At 44.1% G+C, this 27,395-nt stretch overlaps 1 protein-coding gene across 1 annotated transcript; it reads right to left on the bottom strand.

Annotated features, from left to right (window-relative positions):
* Positions 1-27,395, bottom strand: LOC138752443 (alpha-1A adrenergic receptor-like). Its single transcript, XM_069915291.1, has 2 exons — positions 26,376-27,395; positions 1-924 (listed from the first exon to the last, which is right to left on the bottom strand). Exons 1-2 carry the CDS (start codon positions 27,286-27,288, stop codon positions 458-460), a joined length of 1,380 nt encoding a protein of 459 aa, XP_069771392.1. The 5' UTR covers positions 27,289-27,395; the 3' UTR covers positions 1-457.

Raw genomic sequence — 27,395 nt, 5'->3', positions numbered from 1 at the left:
TCAAATAAAGCTTATAACAGACGATGGAAAATCAAAGTTACATCATTTAAATTAAGTACAGTGGATTCACTTTCCAAGTAAACCTGTATGCAATTGAGGAATTGTTCAAGATTAGAGATTAGTAAGTAGAGCTGGTTCATGCTTCAAGTAGATGTGTGTGCAACTGAAGAAACATCCTTGGTTGGAAAGCAACAAAGCGTTATCTCTCCAGATGCTGTTCCGCCAGGCTGGTGACCCTGTCATCTCCAGAAGCAGATTGCACATTATATTTTTAAAATCTTGTTTTAAATTTGCCGTATTGGTTATAAACACAGTTTGGATAAGTTTTGAGATGCATTTTTTTTTGTCAAACGAGCATGGAAATATTAGGGTTGGCAGTTATCTCACGTGTGAGCATCTGGCCCAGACTGGATTCCTGTAATTTCCGAATGAGTCAGTGTCCAGTTTCAAAATATATTTATTGAGCCTCTAAACGACTTTGTTCCCAATATATGGATGCACCCGTACTGGGGCTAGAAACAGCGCAGCAGGAATGTAGAATCGAGTTGCCTCCGCTGACCCGTGTTTGGCAGTTCGGATTGTGCTTCCTTTTCACGCCGGGATCCGAAAACAACATCCATTCACACACCCCGATTGGCTCTGAGACCTTGTAGAAAGCTCCCTGGGACTCCATGGAGAGGTGTCCCAATTCCCTGTCCCTTCCCTTTGAGTGGCCGCCGCTTGCTGAACCGTCACCCAAGGACTGTTTGGTGTATGAGCGTGTTCTGTGCCTGCAATGGCCCTTCAAAATATTCTGGAATGCCTTTTTAAATTCTTGATTTGAAGAGTGGTATATAATGGGGTTTAGGCAGCTGTTGAAATATCCGAGCCAAAATGTTATTTTGAAGACAGTCTCTGGGGGTTTGTAAGCTGGAAAAAAAGAACCTGTGAGGCAAAATGGGTAAAAAAAACTATTATTTAATTTTGAATCTCCCAGCACCTCAACTTTTTTTTCCCTCCTCTTCTGCCCTCCCAGGCATATCCTCCTCTGCTCCTCCCCCAGGCCCTTCTTTATTCCTCCCCCCATCTTTTTATTCAGACACCTGCCTGCTTTCTGCTTGTACCTTGATGAAGGGCTCAGGCCCGAAACATTGGTTATATATCTTTTCTTCCTATGATAGAAACGTATAAAATTCTTAAGGATTTAGACAGACTAGACGCAGGTAGGTTGTTTCCAATGCTGGGAAAAACCAGAACCAGGGGTCACAGTTTAAGAATAAGGGAGAAGTTTTTTAGGACTGAGATGAGGAAAAATTTCTTCTCTCAGAGGGTAGTGGATCTGTGGAATTCTTTGCCACAGGAAATAGTTTTAGGCAGGTTCCTTTCAATATTTGGCCCTTGTGGATAAGGGGATCAAGGGGTATGGGGAGAAGGCAGGAACCGGGTACTGATCAGCCATGATCATATTGAATGGCGGGGTAGGCTTGAAGGGCCAAATGGCCGACTCCTGCCCCTATGTTTCTATGATCACTGCGTGACCTGCTGAGTTGACTCCAGTACCTCCCTTCAACAAGGTTTCTTTAGTAATGGTAAATAAGAAATTGCGTGTCTCAAAACTGGCTATTTGTCAAAACTGTTATTTCTATTGTAGCTAAATATAATACATTTCTGGCCAGAGGTCACAAATAACTGAGATGGCGATGTTCTATATTTATTGGAAAGGAAGAGGGATTTAAAGCACTATTTTTGATAAGATAATTGGAAGCAGAATATTGCAAATGCCAACTCTTCTACATTTCCCCAGGTCTCAATTAAGGATTTCAGCTCGAATCATCATCAACTTTGAGTACACAACTGTGCTGGGAAGAAAACTTGGCAAGTCACGTGGCCAGAGTTTCTGCAGCACATTTGTGTATGGCACGCTCCCCCTGCATCTGCAGACCTTCTTGTTTAAAAGCATTCTCTTTCACCCACTGATGCTGCTTGACCCACTCAGTTCCTCCGGCAGATAGTCCTTACTAATATTTCATGAGCCTCGTTGGTTGAACTCATTTGCATCTGATTTAATTTACCTGACAAATGCACATTTGAACTCGTGTGGCTCAGTACAATGACACCAGCAAGTAACACCATCTACAAATCCACTGATGATACCATGGTAGTGGGGAGATTGAAAACTTGCCTGAATGGTGCACCTTGCACTTAACATCACCAAACTCAAGGAGCTGATAGTGGATTTTAGAAGGGGAATACCAGCGATGTATAATCCAGTGATCAATGGGGAAAATCAGAGGTAGAGAGGCTGAGCAAATTTAAATTCCTGGGAGTCACCATCTCCTGGGCCCAACACACTAATGTCATCATGAAGCAAACATGTCAGCATCTCTACTTCCTCAGGAGTTTCCAGAGGTTTGGTATGACATCGAAACCTTGGCAAACTTCTAGAGGTGTAGTGAAAAATGTGCTGACAGGCTGCATCATGGCCTGGTCAGGGGCACCAATACCTTTCAGTGGAAAATCCTGTAAAAGGTAAATTAATCTCTGATCGAAGCAATTTAGGAGTCTGATGGTGGAGGGAATAGCAACTGTTCCTGAACCTGGTGGTGTCAGGTTCCAGAGACTCTTTTAAGGACTATTAGTTTGCACACAGATTTTTTAATTACTAATTTTCTGTATTGAAGTTTGTTTACAATACCTTCTTGTTTACGTTTCTCTCTTTTGTATACACATCTTTTCTTGAGTACAGTTTTTTTGCACTACTGATCAGTAGAAATTCTGCTTCGCCCTCAGGAAAAAGAATCTCAGGGTTGTAAGTGATGTCATGTATGTACTCTGACAATGAATTTGAACTTTGTGTCCAGTGAGCCAATGATCTAGTGCCATGTCCAACGAGTTACCAAACCGCGGTAACTCAGGTTAGTTAAGCAGCAGTTCTGCAACTTGTTCAGAGAGCCCTGCCTTCTAGTGATTCTGTTTGCTGTGCTGAACAGTTCCAACATATCCTTATAACTGGGGTGGTGCAGTAGTGAGTGGGGCTCGGGTGAAATAATCCCAAAATATCTGTATATATTTATTTTAAATTATATATTTTTGTTCTTGTGATAGTGTGTGTGTCCACGCACGCACACTGTGGTCCGGAGAAACACTGTTTCTTCAGGTTGTGTATGTCCTCAGATAATAATAAACTTGAACTTGTCTTCAGGTTTAATCAGCATGGAATTGACATGGGTTCCCTCCGAACTCCCCCCAAACTCGTCCTCTGATTTCATCCCAGAGGAGAGCTGTAAATACCCTTCTCCCTGGAAACTTTGATTCCCTTCTCCATCAAGACCTCAGTCTTATATGTACCCAGTGAACTGGCCTCCACAATTGTCCCGTGTGAATAGGTATATGAGAAACAAATCATGTGGCAAGAATTCCAGGAGATAAGAGGGGGAGCTAGACAGAAGGGAGGAGACTGACACTATTCAAATCATTTGGTGCTTCACACTATAGGTAGCCTGTGCTGTAATGCAGAACAATAGGTGCAAAGCTTTCTTCAGCTTGAGAATCAATGTGCAGCACATTGACACAACTGCCTTGCAACTCCAGGAACCTGGGTTAATCTTGACCTTGGGTGCTGTCGGTGTGGAGTTTGCATGTCGTCATTTTTATTTATTTAATGTTTAAATGTTTTGTCTTGTATGAAGGAGACCTGAAAGGTAGGAGATGATGGTTGAGGTGGGTTTCAGTGGGAGGGACATGTGTTATTGTTTATAATGGTAATAATCCACACCCAATTCCCACAACAAGATATCGGTCCACGTCCTCATGCCCTGCCAAACCGAGGCTACCCATCAGTTGGATGAACAACACCTAATACAACATCTAATATTCTGTCTGGGTTCCAGATGGAATTAGCTATCAACTTCTGCAGTTTCCATTAAACCCCTCTCTCGAATCTCTCTTTCTCTAACCGTGTTTCTTTTCCTCCTGCTCTCCACCCCCTTCGATTTACATTCAGAGAGCTACCCTCCCCCATCGCTTTCTCTCTTCTACAGTTCCACCATTTCCTAAGGGCTGTAATTCCTCCCCGTCCCCCCCCTGCCCTGCCCCTTCCTCCTCTCTTCAGCCCCCTGACTTTTTACTCAGGAACCTGCTTTCTTCTTGCTTATACCTTGAGGAAAGGCTCAGGCCTGAAATATTGGTTACCCTTCCTATAGGTGCAAAAAGCTTTGGGAGTAAACCCTGAGGAAAAATCCAGAGACAGAGTCCCAAAGGCAGCTGACTGCTGTACTCAGTACCGGCACGCCAACTCCTGCTTTGCTGCTGGCACAAAACTGTATCGACCTTCGTCGTTCCTTTAGTCTTGTCATTAGCATGGGGGGTGGGGTTCCTCTTTGGCTTGGCTTCGCAGACGAAGATTTATGGAGGGGTAAAAGTCCACGTCAGCTGCAGGCTCGTTTGTGGCTGACAGTCCGATGCGGGACAGGCAGACACCGTTGCAGCGGTTGCAGGGGAAAATTGGTTGGTTGGGGTTTGGTGTTGGGTTTTTCCTCCTTTGTCTTTTGTCAGTGAGGTGGGCTCTGCGGTCTTCTTCAAAGGAGGTTGCTGCCCGCTGAACTGTGAGGTGCCAAGATGCATGATTTGAGGCGATATCAGCCCACTGGCGGTGGTCAATGTGGCAGGCACCAAGAGATTTCTTGAGGCAGTCCTTGTACCTCTTCTTTGGTGCACCTCTGTAATGGTGGCCAGTGGAGAGCTCGCCATATAACACGATCTTGGGAAGGCGATGGTCCTCCATTCTAGAGACGTGACCTACCCAGCGCAGTTGGATCTTCAGCAGCATGGATTCGATGCTGTCGGCCTCTGCCATCTTGAGTACTTCGATGTTAGGGATGAAGTCGCTCCAATGAATGTTGAGGATGGAGCGGAGACAATGCTGGTGGAAGCGTTCTAGGAGCCGTAGGTGATGCCGGTAGAGAACCCATGATTCGGAGCCGAACAGGAGTGTGGGTATGACAACGGCTCTGTATACGCTAATCTTTGTGAGGTTTTTCAGTTGGTTGTTTTTCCAGACTCTTTTGTGTAGTCTTCCAAAGGCGCTATTTGCCTTGGCGAGTCTGTTGTCTACCTCGTTGTCGATCCTTGCATCCGACGAAATGGTGCAGCCGAGATAGGTAAACTGGTTGACCGTTTTGAGTTTTGTGTGCCCGATGGAGATGTGGGGGGGCTGGTAGTCACGGTGGGGAGCTGGCTGATGGAGGACCTCAGTTTTCTTCAGGCTGACTTCCAGGCCAAACATTTTGGCAGTTTCCGCAAAACAGGACGTCAAGCGCTGAAGAGCTGGCTCTGAATGGGCAACTAAAGTGGCATCGTCTGCAAAGAGTAGTTCACGGACAAGTTTCTCTTGTGTCTTGGTGTGAGCTTGCAGGCGCCTCAGATTGAAGAGACTGCCATCCGTGCAGTACCGGATGTAAACAGCGTCTTCATTGTTGAGGTCTTTCATGTCTCGCAAACAGAGGAACTACTGACATGGTCTTTGCCCTCAGACAGCTCCAAGAAAAGTGCAGAGAACAAAACAAAGGACTCTACATCACCTTTGTTGACCTCACCAAAGCCTTCGACACCGTGAGCAGGAAAGGGCTTTGGTAAATACTAGAGTGCCTCGGATGCCCCCCAAAGTTCCTCAACATGGTTATCCAACTGCACGAAAACCAACAAGGTCGGGTCAGATACAGCAATGAGCTCTCTGAACCCTTCTCCATTAACAATGGCGTGAAGCAAGGTTGCGTTCTCGCACCAACCCTCTTTTCAATCTTCTTCAGCATGATGCTGAACCAAGCATGGGAGTTCCTACTGCATAGGCAATAGACGGATCTCCAAATCAACTCTGTCCTGGCTTACACCCTGGAGAAACCATTCCACAGTGACTACCAGAGGCGCAGTACCTATGGTCGACCATGACCGACGGAGTCCAAAAAAGATGCTGGGTGACCTGTTGAGCTTTTCCAGTACTTTTGTGTATTGCACTACCATCAGTGTCCACAGACCTTCCTGTTTTACTGATGGGTGTACATAGAACCACTACATATCGAATTCTTTCCACAGAATACTACATCAGAGAAAACAGGCTATTCGGCCCTTCTTGTCTGTGCCAAAAACAACATACTGCTAGTCCCATCGATCCATTCCATAACCCTCCAGTCCTCCCCCATTCATATATCTATCCAATTTATTTTTAAAGCTTAAGAGTATGCCTGTATTCACCATGTCAGATGGCAGCTTGGCTCCACTTTTAAATTTTTTTAACTATCACTATATTTCTGTGGATCTCTGGAATTCATATATTTCTCTCATCTTGGTTTAGTGCTTGACATTAAAAGAAGCCCCATTCATGTTACACACAACGTATACCTACTTACTTCAAGTACTGGGCAACTTCCTTGCCCCATTGATGTAATGAGCAGGCACGGGTATGACATACATAGGGAGAGAGGGGATATAGGAAATGGCAGAATAAACAATGAAAGTGGCAGAAAAGAATACGTTGGAAAGAGAAAGTGATGCAGCAGTTGTTGTGTTAGAGAAACAGGATCAAAGTTTCAAATTCTCTTTCATCAGAACCCGACAATGTTGGGAAGGAAGCATGTTTCTTCTCCAGTATTTTGAATAAGCATGATTTCACAAGGACTCCATAGTGATACACCACTAACCTACTGCAGAGGGCAACCAGTGTACCTGCAGGAAGAGCACCAGAGGACAAGACAACATTTGGCCAGCTGTCAACCAGCTGACCTAAATGGACCAAGCCCCACCCAATCAGCTCCCAACCATCCGCCGGGATACAAGCCACATCTTGCACCTCGAGGTCAGTCACTTGGAGCTACAGCTAACTGCACCAGGGACTTTAAGTGGAATAAAGCCTGTTGATCAGTCTTTAACTTTTGTGTCTGCTTTTCTGTACGACAGCGCACCATAAGATGATGGGTTTTGAATGTGTTTATCCAATCTTTTCAGGTAACCTATTAAAGTTAGCAAGGTGTTAAGTTGATGAATGGGAGTAATCTCGAGCTATAACTAATAATTTGCATATATGTAGTGAATCATTATGTTTTCAAGGTACTTTTAACAAATAAATAAAAATATAAATGTAGTGAAACACGAAATTCTGCAGACACTATGATTGTAGTAAAAATACAGAAATGCTGGAAGAATTTAGCTCATCTCGCAGCGTCCATAGGATGTATAGTTATATAACTGATGTTTTGGGCCTGAGACCTTCCTCAAGGTTTAAGCAAAAAAAAACAGGAAGGTGATTGAATAAAGACTAAAGCAATGATTCTCAATCTTTTTCTTTCCACTCATATCACTAATCCCTGTGCCACAAGTGGTCTGTGATTAGTAAGGGATTGTTTAAGGTGGGATGTGGATGGGAAGGGAAGGTTGAGAATCACTGCTCTGGACCCAATTGTTACTGAAATATTTCGCTTGAGAAAAATTGTCATTGGCCCATTTCCTTTGGAGTTCTGAAACTGTGCACATAATGAGTCAATGAGGGACAATTAAAACAGTGGTTTTCAAACTTTCTTTCCACCCACATCCCACCTTAAGCAATCTCTTACTAATCACAGAGCACCAATGACATAGGGAATACTTAAAGTGGGATGTCAGTGGAAAGAAGAAGGTTAAGAACCATTGGGCTAAAGGATGGGGGGGGGGTGAAGGAGTCCAAACCAACAGACAAAAGGTGTTAATTGGATACAAGAGGAAAGTTGAGAATTGATTTTGGCTCTGTGAAAGGAGACAGAGGGAAAAGGGATATGAGCGAGAGAGCTGAGAGGAAGGTAGGGGTATGTTCTAATGGATGTTAATGCCATCGGGTTGGAGGGTGCTCAGACAGAATATGTGGGTTTGTCCCTCCAGTTTGTGCTTGGTCGGAGTCTGGTAAATGTGCTGGTTCCCATTGGATATCATGTTCACTAGCCATGTTTTGAGTTCTGTAGAAGGGACATGCTGTTCTTTTTAATTAAAAAAAATGATATTTCCAGATGATCTGTTGGAAATGTAAAAACAATACAACCAAGGACATGGGAAGGGACACAGTCGGCTATCACTGACGATTACCAAGTGGTATTTGGGTGAATGGCAAGTGGCCACGTTTTCTCCTACTCAGTAAAATTCTGGAGTCGGTGTGAAAACCACTGAAACTAAGGGGCCTTCACTGACCTTGATAAGATCAAGTTTATTATCATCTGATTGCACGCTGCACCCTGATGAAACAGTCCTCTCTAGTCCTGGGTGCAAAACACGCAGACACAACCATGACATACATGCTCATGTAATTGTCAAATTTTTGCACCACTTTTACACAGGTCAACCCTTTGACCCCCCAGTAAGTACCTGCACTGTTCAATGCATCAGGAGCTCGGATGGCCGGGACATGCAGAACTCAGATGGCTGGGCAGCCTTGGCATTGGGAGCTCAGAGGGAGGACAGTCGGGATCCACAGTCGGGAGCTTGGATAGGTTGGTAGCAGGAGCCAAAATTAAGGGGTTGGGGGGGGGGGGGTCGTCGACTTTTACATAGTTCATACAATAACACCCAATTTTTGCTCCATAAAAAGTCCGGGGGGTGGGGGGGGGTTGACTAATACACAGAATCGACAATTACACAAGTACGGACTACAAAATAAATCTTGTTTAGTAATATGAGTCTCGTATGGTTGGTATGATAACCTCTCATTATCATTCCAGAATATGGCTGTAGTCTCCTTTATGGCAACTGTGTTTCATTGGGTAGAATCTTATCCCTATCACAAAGGCTTATGAAGTCGAGTCCCTCTCTAGTGATGTGTACAAAAATGAGGGTTGATGCTTGATTGCAGAACTAGGAAAGTTCTAGAAGATCTTCCTGATAAATGCAAGGTTAAGTCAAGAGTTAGGTTGCTCTCTTGGGTGGGCACAAAGGATTCTTTCCATCTGGTGTTGTCAGTAAGGAGTTTGTGTGAGTGACCTGGGTGAGTTTTCCCTGGGTACACCAGTTTTCTCCCACCCTCCAAAAGGGGTTGGTAAGTTATTAGGATGTAGTTGGGCAGCTCAGGTTTAAATTTTAAAATAAAAAAATGTAGACATACAGCACGGTAACAGGCCCTTTCAGTCCACAAGTCTGTGCTGCCCAATTTACACCCAATTGACCTACACCCCAGGTACATTTCAAATGGCGGGAGGAAACTGGAGCCCCCGGGGAAACCCCATGCAAACTCAGGGAGAACGTACAAACTCCTTAAAGACAGTGCGGGATTTGAACACCAGTCCCGATCGCTGGCGCTGTAAATGCGTTGCACTAACTGCTACACCAACCGTGTCACCCTTTCATAGGCTGGAATGGCCTTGTACTGTATTGATAAAATGGTTTTTTTTAAAAAAGCTACAGATTTATTATCCAGTGTGCCAGCTAATGTTAAACTTTGCTCAACAGATAGACTGACTCATTATTACCAGGATGCTTGTGGGATTTTCCCCAGTATGCACTGCTTGCCCAGTTCTCCTACATTATCAGAACATCAGAAGTAATTCATTGACTGTCCTCTCTGCTCTAGCTTCTCTCTCTGGATCCCCAGTCTTGATGAAGGGTTCTGGCCCAAAATGTTAACTGATCCTTTTCTCCCACTGATGCTGCCTGACCCGCTAAGTTCCTTCGGCATCTTGCGTTTAGATTCTAATCTGCAGGTGTTGTATTGCTGAGCGTTTAGTGACAGGACAGATCACATATCAATCAATATTAGAGATTTACAGTTTTCCTCCTCACCAGTTACTGCTCTGCTGGCTTTGATTAGAATGGCCCCTTTCTAAAAGGTCTGCTGTAGAGTGTTCTTTGTAGTTGTTGCCTCCCCATACTCTCATGCATTTCCTCTCTAAGTGCAATGTTTTTTCTGCCAACCCCTCCACATTGTAGCAAGAACCACATTCCCGGAGGAAAATTACAACCATCTTAGAAAATAGAACACTGCAGCACAGTTCAGGCCCTTCGGCCCACAATATTGCGCCGCCCTATACTTTCCCAAAAAATTCCTACCCCATAACCCTCTATTTTTCTTCCCTCCATGTGCCCATCTAAGATTAAATGCTCCTGATGTTTCAGCCTCCACCACCATCCCTGGCAAGGCATTCCAGGCCCCCACAACTCTGTGTAAAAAACCCAAAACTTACCCCTGACGTCTCCCCTAAACTTACCTCCCCTCACTTTGTACACAAGTCCTCTGGTGTTTGCTCTACTCCTTTGCTGTCCACCTTATCTATAATCTTGTCGACCTCTAAGTCACCTCTCATTCTTCTGCACTTCAAAGAAAATCTGAGATTGATTTTAATTTTATTTTAACTGACTGAATCTTAAAGAAATTATTTATTGTATAAATTCTTCCAAGTCTCAGTTCTGTTAAAAAAAATCCTGTTTTTCCTCCTGTGATTTGTATTCATTAATAGTCTTTGTGTGTCATAGAATGTAGATTAGCTTTTATCAGTTCAACTTTCCTTTGTCCATAATTGATGTGAACAGAAAGTTTCAATGCAATATGAAATTACTTAAAGGGCATGCTCACTGTTCCAATTAAACACACAATGGCTTTTATAGAGTAGACAATCTTAATCACACCTGCCACAGAATTGAGGAAGAAATAATTTGCTGAATTAATTTGACAGAATGTAGCACAGAAAGGTTACGATGAAGCCAAACACCTGTTACTTAATTTGAAGGGAAAGTAACATCCGTGGAATGAGTCAATTGTTCAGTTTTAGATTAGAAAATAACATGGACAAATGAGAATTTTCTCAGTTGAGCAGAGGACTGGCCCATTCCAGGCTTCCTGGAAAAGAAAGGATTCACTGAGGCGAATTCAAACTGACGTAGAACCAGAGAGTCCCGAGTAATCACCAACTGATGAACTGTCACCAATGTTGCAGTTGTATCAAACATTGCCTAGTCTCTGCATGCTCAGTCCCTCTGGGACTTCATCAGTCTCTGTATTTACTACAGCCCTGGGGTCACTGCCTTATTCTAACTCTGGGTGTGAGTTGCCAACTGCACTTTCAGCTGGATAGATGGCGCTCTATGAACCACCCTCCCTAAACTGAGGCGAATTCAAACTGACGTAGAACCAGAGAGTCCCGAGTACTCACCAACTGATGAACTGTCACCAATGTCGCAGTTGTATCAAACATTGCCTAGTCTCTGCATGCTCAGTCCCTCTGGGACTTCATCAGTCTCTGTATTTACTACAGCCCTGGGGTCACTGCCTTATTCTAACTCTGGGTGTGAGTTGCCAACTGCACTTTCAGCTGGATAGATGGCGCTCTATGAACCACCCTCCCTAAACACCTCCATCAGGTTGAGTCCCAGCTGTCCTCACTGGGACCCAACACACCTTCCTATAATTGGATTCTGGACTTCCTAACAGAAAGACCACAGGCAGCAGAATGTCGAGCACCGTCACGCTGAGCACTAGCGCACCGCTCCTGTTCATCTAGTGATCCACGACTGCATCGCCAAATCCAGCTCCAACAGCGTCATCAAGTTTGCAGATAACATAACAATAGATATTCTTATCAGCAACAACGATGAGTTGCACTACAGAGAAGAGGTGGAAAATCTCAGGTTGGTACTCTCGCACCATATCACGAGTCTCAACATGAACAGGATAAAAGAGATGATCATGGACTTCAAGAGGATCAAGGACCACCCCTCCACTACACGAAGTGGAGAAAGTGGAGAGAACCAAGTTCCTTGGAGTTCATTTAACTGTTGACCTATTGTGGACATGCAATATCTCCTCACTTGTCAGGAAGGTGCAACAGTGACTGAACATCCTGAGAAGACTGGAATGGCCAAAGCTATTGGCCATGATTATAACAATCATTTATAGGAACTAAATTGAGAGTATCCTGGCCGGCTGCATCACAGTGTGGTACGGTTCCTACAGAGAAATGGATTGGAGGTCAATCCACAGGACCAGAGTTGCAAAGAGGCTCATTGGAGTCTCCCTCCCTCTCCCCCCCATCCCCCCCCCATCAATGTGATCTGCCAGGATCGTTGACTGAAGAGGGTGTGGAAAATCATTGAGGACCCCTTCCACCCTGCACACAGGATCTTTCAGTTGCTCCCTTTGGGAAAAAGATACAGGAGTATCAGGGCCAACACCACCAAGCAGAGGAACAGTTTCTCCCCATGGGCAGTGAGAATGCTGAACGATCAAAGGAACTGCTCACATTAACTACCCAAGGCTCTCATATTCACAAAACAATATCTATTTGTATATATGAATACTTGTCCTGCATACAAATTATTCATCTGTGTGTTTTTCACCAAGGACCGGAGAACATGGTTTTAATCGGGTTGTACTTGTACAAATGACAAAAAACAACAATAATTCCTCATCCTCACACCTTCCTTTCCTTAGAGCTTACTTCCAAGACCAAGTTTCTGTTCATGTCCATATATCCCACATTCCAGCTAAACTGGGTTTATGGATAGCATTAGTGTTATATTTTGCAAACATATTCCCAATTTAACATAACCCTCTGTTTCTTTTAGAATGTACAGAGCTGAGCCAATGTGAATTTAAAAAAATTCTTACTGATAAAAACCAGGGAAGCTAACTTTGTCCAGAAGATTGGCTGGAGAACACCTGCCCTCCGTTGGTCCGATACCACAGTTGCTGCATCTGGCCATTTTGTGTGACAAAATCTGCTTCCTAGCAACAACCTCAGCAGAAGCGTTGCCCTCTGGGTCTGATGTTACATCTCTTCTCCACCAACCTTCTTCAATGGTCTCATGAAGAGGTCAAGATTTGTGGACCTCTGGTCTGAAGCCCTGAGCCTGAAGTTCATGGTGCTATGCCAATTCAAGTGATCAAATCAATAGTCGTGGATTCAGTTCCATCTGGCTAACTTTTCGTGGAGCGTCTGATTTTGTGCAAGCTCTGTCATTGCTAATTTAATGCATCTATAATCCAAATTAAAGGGTGCAATTAGCTTTTTGAACTCTGATGGATACAAAAGTGATGCTGATGCTTGGCTTTCATAGAAAATTCATTTGTAGGGCAACAGGGAATTTCAAGAAATCATATTGACCTGTTTTAATTAAACTGAAATTTCCTAAACGATTACTTGTTTTTTTCTTTGATTCTTGACTCTAGCATCTAGCCAAAAACTAACTGGATCCCAGCACAGCCTGTAAAGAGTTGGTACATTCTCTTCCCTCCCCCCCGCAACCCCGAGAGGACCAGTTTCCTCCCACCCTTTAAAATATAGGTTAATTGGATGCAATTGAGTGGCATGGGCTCATGGGCCAGAAGGGCTTGTCACCGTCCTGCCTACAGTTCCTTGCCTTTGATCTTTCTCCCTTCCTGAACAAGGGAGTCATATTTGGTATTGCCTAATCTTCTGGAGGGGACAGAGAAATCTTTTAATTTCAATTTTAAAATTTAGACATACAGCACAGTAACAGGCTCCTTTTGGCCCACGAGCTCATGCTGCCCAATTTACACCCAATCAACCGACAATCCCCAGTATGCTTTTGAATGGTGGGAGGAAACTGGAGACCCCCGGGGAAAATCCATGCAGACACAGGCAGAATCTACAAGCTCCTTACAGTGCAGGATTTGAACCCTGGTCCAGATAGCTGGCACTGTAAAAGCATTGTGCTGACCACCACACCATTTGTGCCTGTGGAAAATCTCATGAAATGGTGCAAATCTCATCAACATGGACAAGACAAAGGAGATGATCATGGACTTTAGAAGGACCAGGAAAGACCACCCTCCACTACAGGTCAACAACTCTGTGGTAGAGAGAGTGGAGAATACCATGTTCCTTGGAGTTCATTTAAAACAACATCTCACTTGTCAGGAAGGCACAACAGCACTTCTTGAGAAGACTGAAGTGGGCAAGGTTACCAGCCGCCATTATGTCAACCTTTGACAGGAGCGCTATCGAGAGTGTTCTGGCTTCTGCATCATGGTGTGATATGGTTACTGCAGATAAATGGATCGGAGGTCAATCCTCAAGACCATAAGAGTAGCAGAGAGGATCACAAAAGTCTCCCTCCTCCCACCCCCCCCCCCCCACCTTTGCTCCCATCTGGAGAGATCCAGGAGTATCAGAGCCAGCACCACCAGGCTGAGGAACAGCTTCTTCTCACGGGCAGTGAGAACACTGAACGACCAAAGGAACTGCTCGCACTAACCATCTAAGACTCTCATTATGAAACAATATTTATTTATATACATGAATACTTGTCCTACATATGTATTGTTTGTCTCTATGTGTGTTATGTCTGGTTGTGCATCTGTGTGTTTTGCCCCGAGGACTGGAGAACGACTTCTGTTGGCTTGTGCAATCAGATAATAAACTTGACTTGAGAAGAGGGCCATTGCATTGTGACAAGGAGCTGACCATTGTGGCTGAGATGAGATGCTTCTTTCAGGAGAGGGGTTCTCATTCAGAATTCTCTATCCTGAATGGCTCTGGAAACTCAGTCATGGAGACACAGAAACAGTCCTAACCTTATTGACTGGCCATGCTGGGTCACTGACCCTCACTGCTTCCCTTCTTATTGAGACACACAACACTGCAGGTGCCAAAGCCATCCTCCTGACCCATTTTCTTTTTCCATTCTCAGTCTACTTTTCATGAATGAGCCATTTTTGAGTGAATTATTTTTTATTATCATATAACTCCATTATGGTGATAGGAATTATGTCAGAAACTGAAAATATAACTTTCCCATACCATATTTGTGAAATCAATCTGGATGGGACTGAAATTAATAGTTGTAAACAACCTGAATGCTCCAGAAAATAATAAGCTGTATGCTTATACCTTGAAGAAGGGCTCAGGCCCGACACAATGGTAATATACCTTTATTTCCAATGGACGCTTCCAGACCAGCTGAGTTCCTCCAGCATTTCTGTGCTTTACCCAAAAGAACAGACATGCTGTTCTGTGCAATGCAAAGCAGGGTATATCATAAAGGGAGAGTCCTCCAAATGACCACATCTGGATTATTCTTCAGGAGTATATAAACCTAGTTGAAATCCTTGAATGGCAGGTCATTGACCTAAACGTTAACTCTGCTTTTCCCTTCATGGATGCTGCCCAACCTGCTGAGTTTTCTAACTGCTGGAGGAGCTCAGCAGATCATGCAGTGTTCTTCCTGGAAAAGATGCATAACCAATGTTTCGGCACTGCTCTTTGATGGTACCTGGTTGAAGGGATCAGAAAATGATAAGCTTCTATGCTCATACCTGCACCTTGAAGAAGGGTCAGGCTGAAATCATCAGTAACATATCTTTACCTCCTACGAGCACTACAGGGCAAGAGTGAGCTCCTCCAGCATTCACCGTGTGCGTTTTACGACAATCATAGCAACTGCAAGTTTATAAAAGAGTGGATCCCTAAGACCCTAGGATGTCCAGAACTACAGCATGAAATGGAAATAGAAAGGGCACATAGAGTATTGGCCTCTAAACCACAACCACAACAAAAACCAAGATCTATTGTAGTAAAATTCCTAAGATATACTACAAGAGAAAAGGTACTGGAGAAGACAATGGAAAAAGTAAGAGAGGGCAACAAACCACTGGAGTATAAAGGGCAAAAAATCTTCATTTATCCAGATATAAGTTTTGAACTCCTAAAGAAGAGAAAAGAGTTCAATACAGCAAAGGCGAGTTTATGGAAGAAAGGGTATAAATTTATACTAAAGCATCCAGCGGTATTGAAAATATTTATTCCAGGACAGCAAAACAGACTATTCTCGGATCCAGAAGAAGCACGAAAATTTGCAGAACAATTACAAAAATAGACTGAGGGAGGAAGACGGGTAATGAGAGTTAAAATGATCACGACTGATATGTATGTGGGTAAAGACAAAAATAGACTGAGGGATGAAGACGGGTAATGAGAGTAAAAATGATCACGATTGATATGTATGCAGGTAAAGAGGTATAAGAGTGAATAGAGACAATGAGCATACATGAATGTATCTGTACTTAGAGGAAAATATAGATAGTATAGACAAGAATTAATAAGGGAAGGTAATGGAATAGAGAGAATAAGGAGGGAATTAAAAGAGGGACCTTTGTGACATATGAAAAGTGAAATCTTTTCTGGGGGAGGCGGGGTGGGGGGAAATAGCGGTCACTGCACAATCAGTTGACGCTTGCGAGTGGATTCGCAAATCCAAATGGAGAGGGGAGATGTGGTTGTCCGACAAGGGATAAAGGACAACTCAGGAGGTGAAGGGGAGATTGGGGATAAATAAGATAGAAATAGGAGAATAAGGAAAATGTTAGATGTTGTAGGAATGTTGTCTTATGAAGAGTTGAAAATAAGAAAACAGAAATGGAAAAGGAGGAAAGGTAATGATGGAAAAACGGAAAGAGAAGATAAACAAAATATAAAAGGGCTACGCTGAACTATATGTCTTTAAATATTAATGGAATACATAACCAAATTAAAAGGAAGAAACTACCAAATTTAAATGAATAAATGTATTCCATTAGAAAAAATAACATATTGGTTAAGAAATAATATTGAAATATTCGAACAAGTATAGGAGCCTTACATTAAATACAATAGCGAAAACCTACCGGGGACAAACATTACCTAAGTTGATGGAAGGAGAAGGAAAGAAAAGAATGGACTCAGTAGAATTTCTGGTGTAATTTTGTTGAATGACAACATTGTCTGACTGGATTAATGCAACCTAGATTGTATACCTAAAATGGATGAGAGGGGGGGGTGGGGGGGTGGTTTGGGAGGAAAGCGGGGGGGGGGGAGAAAAAGTCACTGTATATGTGTGAAAAGAAATAGTGTATATCATGGCTAATGTGATTTATGGTGTGAAAAATAAAAAAATTAAAAAAAAAAAAAAAAAAAAAATCATAGCAACTGCAGAATTTTGTGTTTCACTCAGAAAATAATTACACAAGCTTTTCATTTCTTGTTTGTCTTGCAATAGATCTTGCTCGCTACCTGCCAGGTCAGATTAGCCTTCTAAACCATGAAAGTTTTATTGTCAACCATCCCCTCAAATTGACTGCAAGGGATATAGTTCACTTCCCCTCCACTTGGTGACTTTTGTAGAAGGATGAACTTCCTGTCCATTACAGATTCACTGAAATTACCCAGGAGGATCAATTGGTTTCCCTTTGGGATACGAGCTAGGTTTGTTTTTAAGATTGGAGAGAAAATCCCTGAGACATTCCTGCACTATTTATTTATTTTTGAAGTATAATTTATAGCAACGTGATGCTACCCTAAAACAACCAAATTTTGACATGTTCATGACGATAAATTCGGATTCTGAATCCGGACCAAAAAATAATCTGGTCCAGGAACCCAGCAGGTTGAGCAGCATCAGTGGGAGAAAAACAATTGCCAAAACCCTTCATCAGTTCTGAGAGTGCAGAGGGGACAGAGTCTGTATAATGCAGATGGAGTGAGAGGCATTTAACAGGGTGCAGTCAGGTACTGGTGAAGCAGAGAGGGGTGAAAGATGAGAGAGGTATCTCTTCAGTTTGTTGCAGAGCTCAGGAAGGCCATGAATAAACAGAGACTCTGCCCTGAGCTGCACGCTACAACGAGAGAGGGTGGAGAAATTGAAATCTGGAGTTCTCTGGATAAACATCACAATGGAGGCTAAAATAAAGCAGAGAAAATATGCATGAAGTTTGTCAATGAAGGAGAAGGAGAAACTGGCTGAGCACAGAAAGTTCAGAGGCGATGTCAAAAAGGAATAAAGAAAGAGCATGATAAAAGGGTAACTGCTGATATAAAAGGGAATCCAAAGCTATTCCCTGTGTGCGTGAACAGGAGTAAGGTTGTCAAAGGAGCGCAGGGCTAGTCACAATTAAGACGATCCTGGGGTAAGGGGCTATGAGAAGACTGGGGATCAGGCTCCATTGCATGGACATTTATGGATGTACACAAGCACACGTGCATACACACATGCTACATGTGTGCCTTTCCCATTCCCTCCTCCTCCCATTCTGTATAATTGACCTTCCTCCAACACTCTTGCACACTCTCTCTCTTTCCCGTCACAGCCTATGCTTCCTCTCCACCTTCCACAAACTCCTGGCCACTCTACTGCTTCCAAACCCACCCATTCTTCTGCACATTCATGTGGTAGCCAGTATATGCCACAGTCATCCCACATTAAAAGGCATGCACAATTCTCCATATCCTGGTCAGCTTCCTAATCGTATTGGAGGTTTGGAACTAGGAGCCCGAGTTCAGTGCTAGAACGGACAGGAGGCTATTCAGCTGTAGACATTGTGGGAGCCCAGGAGGTGAATCAATGGACAAGAAGTCTCTGAAAGGACTCCATGTTGCTTCTCCTATTGGTGAGGGTTCCCATCCTGTGTATTATTTTGTGCAACCTCAAATGTTTGTGCGCACATGTGCCTGTGTACACGTGCGTGAATGACCATGCAGCTGAGCCTGGTCTTCAGTGTATTATGGACCTAATAATAAAGAAGATAGAGTTCCATAATGACAATAAAGGAATCTTGACCTGGAATTTCAAGGCCCTTGTGGGAAAATCCAATAGTGAAAGACTTGAACATCACTCCACTATCATATCTGTTGATCTGAGGCTGTCAGGCCTGAAACGTTGGTTACTGTTTACTTGCTGTGGATGCTGCATGGTCCACTGAGTTTCTCCAGCACATTTATGAATGCTATCTTGAGGGATTTACTCCCCAACCTAGCTCGAATCTCAAAGGGAAACAAACTAATCCTCCTGGGTAATTTGAGTGAATCTGTGATAATGAACAGTAAGTTTATCCTTCCATGAAAATCACCAAAAAGAGGTGACGTGAACTGTATCCCTTGCAGTCAATTTGAGGAATGGTTGACGATAAAACTTTATGGTTTAGAAGAGTAATCTGACATGGCAGGTTGCAAGCAAGATTTATTGCAAGACAAACAAGAAATGAAAAGCTTGTGTAATTATAATCTGAGTGAAAAGTCTGCAGAAACATTGATTATGTATATTTATCTTTGGTGAAGAAAACTGAGGTCCTCCATCAGCCAGCTCCCCACCATGACTACCAGCCCCCCCACATCTCCATCGGGCACACAAAACTCAAAACGGTCAACCAGTTTACCTATCTCGGCTGCACCATTTCATCAGATGCAAGGATCGACAATGAGATAGACAACAGACTCGCCAAGGCAAATAGCGCCTTTGGAAGACTACACAAAAGAGTCTGGAAAAACAACCAACTGAAAAACCTCACAAAGATAAGCGTATACAGAGCCGTTGTCATACCCACACTCCTGTTCGGCTCCGAATCATGGGTCCTCTACCGGCACCACCTACGGCTCCTAGAACGCTTCCACCAGCGTTGTCTCCGCTCCATCCTCAACATCCATTGGAGCGCTCACACCCCTAACGTCGAGGTACTCGAGATGGCAGAGGTCGACAGCATCGAGTCCACGCTGCTGAAGATCCAGCTGCGCTGGATGGGTCACGTCTCCAGAATGGAGGACCATCGCCTTCCCAAGATCGTATTATATGGCGAGCTCTCCACTGGCCACCGTGACAGAGGTGCACCAAAGAAAAGGTACAAGGACTGCCTAAAGAAATCTCTTGGTGCCTGCCACATTGACCACCGCCAGTGGGCTGATAACGCCTCAAACCATGCATCTTGGCGCCTCACAGTTTGGCGGGCAGCAGCCTCCTTTGAAGAAGACCGCAGAGCCTACCTCACTGACAAAAGGCAAAGGAGGAAAAACCCAACACCCAACCCCAACCAACCAATTTTCCCTTGCAACCGCTGCAATCGTGTCTGCCTGTCCCGCATCGGACTGGTCAGCCACAAACGAGCCTGCAGCTGACGTGGACTTTTTACCCCCTCCATAAATCTTCGTCCGCGAAGCCAAGCCAAAGAAAGAAAGAATAAAGTACACTGTTTGACCTGCTGAGTTTCTCCAGCATTGTGTTTTTAATTCAACCATAGCCCCTGCAGACTTTCGTGTTTTACTATTACTGATCCTAATGTCGACCCTGGAGGTCACATTCTCATAAAGAATTGGGATTGGAAGAGATTGGGACCTTGGTGGAAATGGCCATTTCAGGTCCTGTTAATACCACCAATGGCAGTAAATGTTGAAGGACAACCCTGCTGGATACACTGAATAGACTGTAAAAGCAATATGGCCCCCCTAAAACATGAGAAATGTCCAACCAGATGGTCAGCCAGGCATGTGACAAACAATTTTAGAGGAAATATCAGGTCAGGAATCATAGGGAGATGAGAAATTTGAACTGGACATAATTTATAGTGGTCATTTTGATAAATGACCTCTGATGAGGACTGTGGGGCAGGATAGTCAACCGTATATTGCTTTGATCCAGCTTTTGATGTACTGTTTAATTGCCAATTTTATATAAAAAAAATAGTGTGAGATAATATGACAAGGAAGCCAGTCTGTAAATATCAGTGTCTTGGAGCAGTAGGTGGACTTCTTGCAGTAAAACTCTGTTAATACTTAAAATGGTTTTGCTTCTAAGAAAATTCCCAATTATAAAGTAATAAAATAGTGTTGAACCATTGATAAGGGGTCTGTTGCTTCATTGTGTCCTCTACACAGAACTTACTTTAACATGGCGACACAAGAGTGCAGATTCTTGTACTCAAGGATCAAAATGACTTGACACAAAGATAATGTATTTCTGTTCCTTCACCATCGCTGGGTCAAAATCTCGGGGGTTCCTGTCCTTGCAGCTTTCTGGGTTTACCCACATCTCAACTACTGAGGGCACTCAAGTAGGCAACTTCTCCAGGACAATCAGGGATTGACAATTAAAGGTTTGTTCAGGCTGCGAAGCCATTGAATGAATCTTTTTTTAAAAAAGTGACATTGTCACCTTCACCCCTGGCTTTTGTGAAGCTTCAATCACCTCCTGAATTTGTTCTTATTCCTCTTCAGTCTACTGCTCCCCTCACTCTCTACAGTTTCTACTCCCACCTTTTTTTTCCTGCAGAACCTCCACACTGAAATTTGTAGCGTTTTTTCTTCCACTTCACCAGTGTAGCACCGCATCCTGATGTGCCTGGTTTTTACATCATTCTAACCATGGTAACACTCCATAGACCTTGACCCATCTTAAATTGGTTTATTAATTTCAATCATCCCTGGATCTTAAATCACTTGGCTAAATAGTGCAATATCTTTTCAGACTGAGGTGCATTAAAGCAGTCTCTTCAGCTGTGACTTGCCTGTATAATGCTCATACTGGTTATCTGAAATTTCCAGATGGTCATTTTATTTTTTGAATGTTTCATTGAGAATTTTCAATCAACATGCAGTCAAAACAAAGAATAATCAAAAAGAAAAATATCAATAATAATAGCAAAATACAAATTTCGATCTGCATGTTGATATTAAAGTCAGAGCCAATATGTGATTCAAGTAATTATAAAGAAAAATTCCAATGATACTACAGAAATGCAAATTCAATGACCATGTTGAACCAATGGGAGAAAAAGATCAGAGAAAGATAATGGAGAGAACAAAATAAGAGGAACCTTTGCAGTCGGAATCAGGGGAATATATAATGGGGAATAAGGAAATGGCCGACCAATTAAATTCTTACTTTCATTCTGTTTTTACAAGGGAGGATACAAATAATTTCCTCAAGGATGTTGGGAAACATAGAGACTAATGCAAGGGAGGAACTGAAAGAAATCAGTATCTCTAAGGACATGGTCTTGGAGAAATTGATGGGATTGAAGGCCGATAAATCCCAAGGGCCTGATAATCTACATCCTAGGGTACTTAAGGAAGTGGCCTCTCAGATAGCAGATGCTTTAAGAATTATTTTCCAGAACTCGATAGACTCAGGATCAGTACCCATGGATTGGAGAGTAGCTAATGTGTTACCCCACTATTTAAAAAGGGGGGTAGAGAAAAAGCGGGGAATTATAGGCCGGTGAGCCTTACATCAGTAGTGGGCAAAATGATGGAATCCATTATTAAGGATGTAAGAGCGGAGCATATGACTAGCAGAAAAGGGATCGGACGGAGTCAACATGGATTTACAAAAGGTAAATCGTGCTTGACAAATCTATTGGAATTCTTTGAGATGGTGACAGGTAAAATAGATGTGGGAGAGCCAGTGGATGTGGTGTACCTGGACTTCCAAAAGGCCTTCGATAAGGTCCTGCATAAACGACTGGCTTACAAAATCAAGGCTTATGGGATTGGGGGCAAAGTATTGATGTGGATTGGGAACTGGCTGGCAGGTAGAAGACAGAGAGTTGGGATAAATGGCTCATTTTCTGAGTGGCAGGCGGTGACCATTGGGGAGCCACAGGGATCTGTCCTGGGACCCCAGCTGTTCACAATTTACATTAATGATCTGGATGAGGGGATTGGATGTAATATCTCCAAATTTGCAGATGACACTAAGTTAGGAGGGGTTGTGTGCACGGAAGAGGGGGTCAGGAAGCTCCAGTGTGATTTGGATAAATTGAGGGACTGGGCAGATACATGGCAAATGCACTACAATGTGGATAAATGTGAAGTTATCCACTTTGGTAATACAAACCGGAGGGCAGATTACTATTTGAATGGCAATAGATTAAGAGATGGGGAAGTGCAGAGAGACCTAGGGGTACTTGTACACCAGTCTCTGTAGGCGAGCATGCAGGTACAGCAGGCGGTTAAAAAGGCAAATGGTATGTTGGCCTTCATATCAAGAGGATTTGAGTCTAGGAACAAGGATACCTTACTGCAGCTGTATAGGGCCTTGGTGAGACCACACCTGGAGTATTGTGTGCAGTTTTGGTCACCTTATCTAAGGAAGGATGTTCTTGCAATGGAGGGAGTGCAGAGGCGATTCACCAGGCTGATACCTGGAATGGCAGGAATGACTTATGAGGAAAGATTGCGCAAATTGGGATTGTACTCGCTGGAGTTTAGAAGATTGAGAGAGGATCTCATAGAGACCTAGAAAATTCTGGCAGGACTGGACAGAATGGATGCAGATGGGATATTTCCAATGATGAGAAAATCCAGAACCCGGGGCTATGGTTTGAGGATAATAGGCAAACCATTTAGGACCGAGATGAGGAGGAATTTCTTTACCCAGAGGGTGGTGAATCTGTGGAATTCATTGCCTCAGAGGGCAGTAGAGGCAGGTTCATTAAATATATTTAAGAGGGAATTAGATCTATTTCTTCAGTATAAGGGTATTAAAGGTTATGGAGAGAAGGCGGGGACGGGGTACTGAACTTTAAGATCAGCCATGATCTCGTTGAATGGCGGAGCAGGCTCGAGGGGTCGAATGACCTACTCCTGCTCCTATCTTCTATGTTTCTATGTAAACTGCTCTCTGAAAGGCAAGTTCCTAGTTTTCCATCTGCTCCTGCAGCCGGCCTCAAGGCAGAGGCCTGACAATGAAATGGCCTCGAGTTGCAATCAGAGTGAGAAAGGGCCAGGGACAAAATGAGAGGCAGCAACATGAAAGGATGGGAAGAAGTTGGAAGTAAAGGCAGTTAGTACCAAGTTTAATGGGGCACACACTGTACCACTTTAGCTTTGGAAAGATCTTTGCTCTTTTAAAAAAAAAGATTTTTTGATTTGAATGAGGGACATCATGAAAATATGATTGGAAAAGGAAAAAAATATGGTTAAAAATGAAGGGAGGAAAGTTTAGGGGAGACAAGGGGTAATTTTTTTAACAAGTCGCATAAACCCCACCCCCATCAAGGGACAAATAACCTGACTTATTTTGGGTCCTTGGCACTGCCGGCAATAGGGGGAGGGGGGTGGTGGGGAAAGAGACAGTAGGGGATCCCTTAAAGATTTGCCCCAATGTACCTTGGGTATGAATTCCATATTCTTAAAAAAATGCATCATACTGGTCATTTTCTGTTAGAAGTGATCTTTTCCAGGGGAACACAATTATGTATTTCTATCTACCAGCGGGCTAAATCTAGTTGGGAATCACATTTCCAAGTAACTTCTATGCATTTCTTGGCCACTGCTAAAATGATCTTAATGAATTTTCATTGCGATTTCAACACCCTCATTTTGGGTCTTATGTCTTTTAAATTCCCCAATAAGTCAGGTGCCTGAGGGTATTGAATTTCAGTACTTCCCCCCCCCCCCCCCCCAGATTACCCAAATCTTTCCAGAAAGACCTCACTTTAGGGCATGACTGGGTTGAATGCAAGAAAGTACCCATTTCTTGACCACATTGAAAATATTGGACTGATATTTCTGATTTGAATTTGTGCAACTTTTGTGGAGTCAGGTAGAGCTGTTGCAAGAAGTTCTATTGCACCAGCCGATTCCTTACATTAATCGTGTTCATCATGCTTTCCAATACAAGTCGGACCAGCAAAATGGATCCATTTCTATACCTAAATCAGATTTATCAAGACAAGCCCTTGTTGAGGGATTCCTGTCTGAAGTAAGGAGTACATTTTTGAAATAAATGTGTATGTGCTCCCTGCTGGACCAAATTAAATCTGGGCATCACATCCCAGATATCTGCTATTGTTATTTAAAAGTGGAAGGAAATGAGCCTGGGCCTAGACAAATGAAAAGCAGATTGCAGGCAAAACCCAGCAAGTGTGAAAAAGGAAGAGGGCCATAGAACAATAAAGGCAATTTCAGGTAGACCAAACACTCCTTTGTAAAGGCGGAGGTTCTTTGCCTTTACAGCTAAAGACACACCTTCCTGAATGGGCCGTGGCCGACTCCGAGTCACTGATTCAAACCCTTCTCAGGGATGGATCATCAGTGGAGTGCTGCCTTCCGCCGCCTTACCTGAATGTACAGCCACTGCAAGAGGCTGGTTAGGGGCAGGATGATGGTGCCATCAGCCAACGACCCATCTCTTCACTCACTCCTCTCCCTCCAAAGCAGGGGTGGCAGGGCAGCGGGGGCCGCTCTCTGCGGCTCAAAACATGGCAGACCAATGGCTGTCTTCCCTCCCCATAATCCCCTATGTCTGAGTAGGGAAGACAGCCATTGCTCTGACAAGTGGTGCTATGGCACCAGTCGCCCCCCTCCTTCTTCGGATCCAGAGGGCGCTACAAGTTGCCTCTTGATATGAATGGGATGTTGGAGCAGGCTGCTGTCTGAAAGGCAAGTTCTTAGTTTTCCCATCTGCTCCTGCAGCCGGCCTCAAGGCAGGGGCCTGACAATGAAATGGCCTCGAGTTGCAACCAGAGTGAGATATGGCCAGGGACAAAATGAGAGGCAGCAACATGAAAGAAAGGATGGGAAGAACAGAAGTTGGAAGTAAAGGCAGTTAGTACAAAGTTTAATGGGGCACACACTGTACCACTTTAGTTTTGGAAAGATGTTTGCTCTTATAAAAAAAAGATTTTTTGATTTGAATGAGGGACATCATGAAAATATGATTGGAAAAGGAAAACTAGGATTAAAAAAAATGAAAGAAGGGAAGTTTAGGGGTAATTTTTTTAAAAAAAAAGAAAAGAAGTGGGTGGATAGAATGTCTTACCAAGATTGGTAGAAGAGGGGACATGTGGCACAAAGATGCAAGAAAAAACAGGGTTATAAGGTAGGGTGGGTTTAGTTTTTTTTTGGGGGGGGGAGGTACAGTATGCATTCAAGTCAGCACACCATGTAGGCTGTTCGGTGGCTTGGGAGGAGGGAGGGGGGAGGGAGAAAAAGTCACTGTAAATGTGTGGAAAAGAAAAAGTGTATATCATGGCTATTGTGATTTATGGTGTGAAAAATAAAAAATTTAATTAAAAAAAAAAAAAAAAAGTCTTCCACTTGAAACTTAATCTTGTTTTTCTCTCTCTAGGATGTTTTTTTCCCCAACTTTTTTAAAATTTCAGATCGAAGGATCTGTAGTTTAAAAAAAAAAGTGAATGGGTTGATGAAAAAACCCGGGACAGTTTCATTCATCGGGTATTGAAGGTGGTGCGATTTTCGAACTCAATTCCCTGCAGAATGAAACTGTCCCGGCTCTTTTTAGCCCCCGTCCCTGTCCTATTAACAGATGCGTTTAAAAGGCGCCTGAATAGTGCTGCCTCTCGACGGGCGAGAGTCCTTCTTCATTTGGCCCGGAGACAACTTTTCTAACTCTTGGCCCTGCAAGATTTGGTAAAACCTTGGCCCACGATGCTTTCGTGGGAATGGATTCACGGTGCTGATGGAGACGGCACCGTCTGATCACCGGGGGATGTGGAGTTTTTGGACACACAGTCTTGCCCCCCCCCCCACCCCCCCGCCTCAAGGTCAGAGGCGAAACCCGTGCAGTTTAACCAACAAGTCGCAGCAAGTGCGCTAACCGTTAACTTGCGTAAAACTACCCCCCAGAACTTCCCAATAGTTGCGGCGTTGAACAAAATCTGTCCTCACCTAGGGGTAGAACGACAAAGAACGGGAGCCAACAGAGTATGAAGCCGCCCACCACGATCGCCAAGGTCTTGGCCGCTTTCTTCTCCCTGGAGAATTTGAGAAGCAACACGGAGAAGTGCGTCTTCAGCTGGGTGCTTTTGCTCTTGCAGCCGGAGTCCGAGAGTCTGGGCGAGGCGTCGGGCTGGGTGTCTCTGCGGTGGATGCGGAGGGTGACCTGCTCCGCCCGCATCCTCTCTCGCTTGGTCCCGGCATCCAGACTCTTGGTTTCTCTCTTGGCCACGATGTAAACCCGACAGTACATGATCAGGATGATGGTCAGGGGAACGTAGAAGGACCCAAAGGCGGAGAACAAGACGTAGCCGGGCTCCTCGGTGATCCTGCAGATAGATTCGTCTTCTGGAGGGGGTTCCTTCCAACCAAACAACGGGCCGACCGATATAACCAGAGCCAGAACCCATACGGCCACCAAAGTCAGTAGGGCTCTCCTCTCCGTCATTATGGTGGGGTGCCTCAAGGGGTAGCTCACTCCAATATTCCTGTCTATGGAAATGACACACAGGCTCATGATGGACGCGGTGGAACATAACACATCCATCGCCGCCCACATGTTGCAGAAGATGCGTCCAAATGCCCAGTAGCCGAGGATCTCTAGGGTGGCAGAGAACGGCAACACGGAGCAGCTCAGGAGGAGGTCGGCGATGGCGAGGTTGATTATGAAGTAGTTGGTCACCGTTTGCAGGTGCCTGTGGCAGACCACAGACAGGACCACCAGGATGTTCCCCAGCATCGCGAACAGGATGAAGGAGCCCAGCACGGCGCCCAAAGCCACGGCTCGGATGGGGTCCACCGGCTGACGACAAGCCGTGCAGTTCAGGATGGACACCGAGGTCTTGTTTTCAGAGAGGAGCCCCATTTTAGGCGGAGACTCGCCTTTTCCCCCAAACTTGCAGTGAATCTTCAGGTCCAGTTGCCAACACTTCCCTACCACCTTATGGACTTGGGGAGGGTGCGCGCAAATCC

Source organism: Narcine bancroftii, chromosome 2 (genome assembly GCF_036971445.1).
Source record: "Narcine bancroftii isolate sNarBan1 chromosome 2, sNarBan1.hap1, whole genome shotgun sequence".
Taxonomy (NCBI): domain Eukaryota; kingdom Metazoa; phylum Chordata; class Chondrichthyes; order Torpediniformes; family Narcinidae; genus Narcine; species Narcine bancroftii.
Note: the sequence above shows the minus strand (reverse complement) of the source record. Positions and strands in the feature narration are given on the sequence as shown.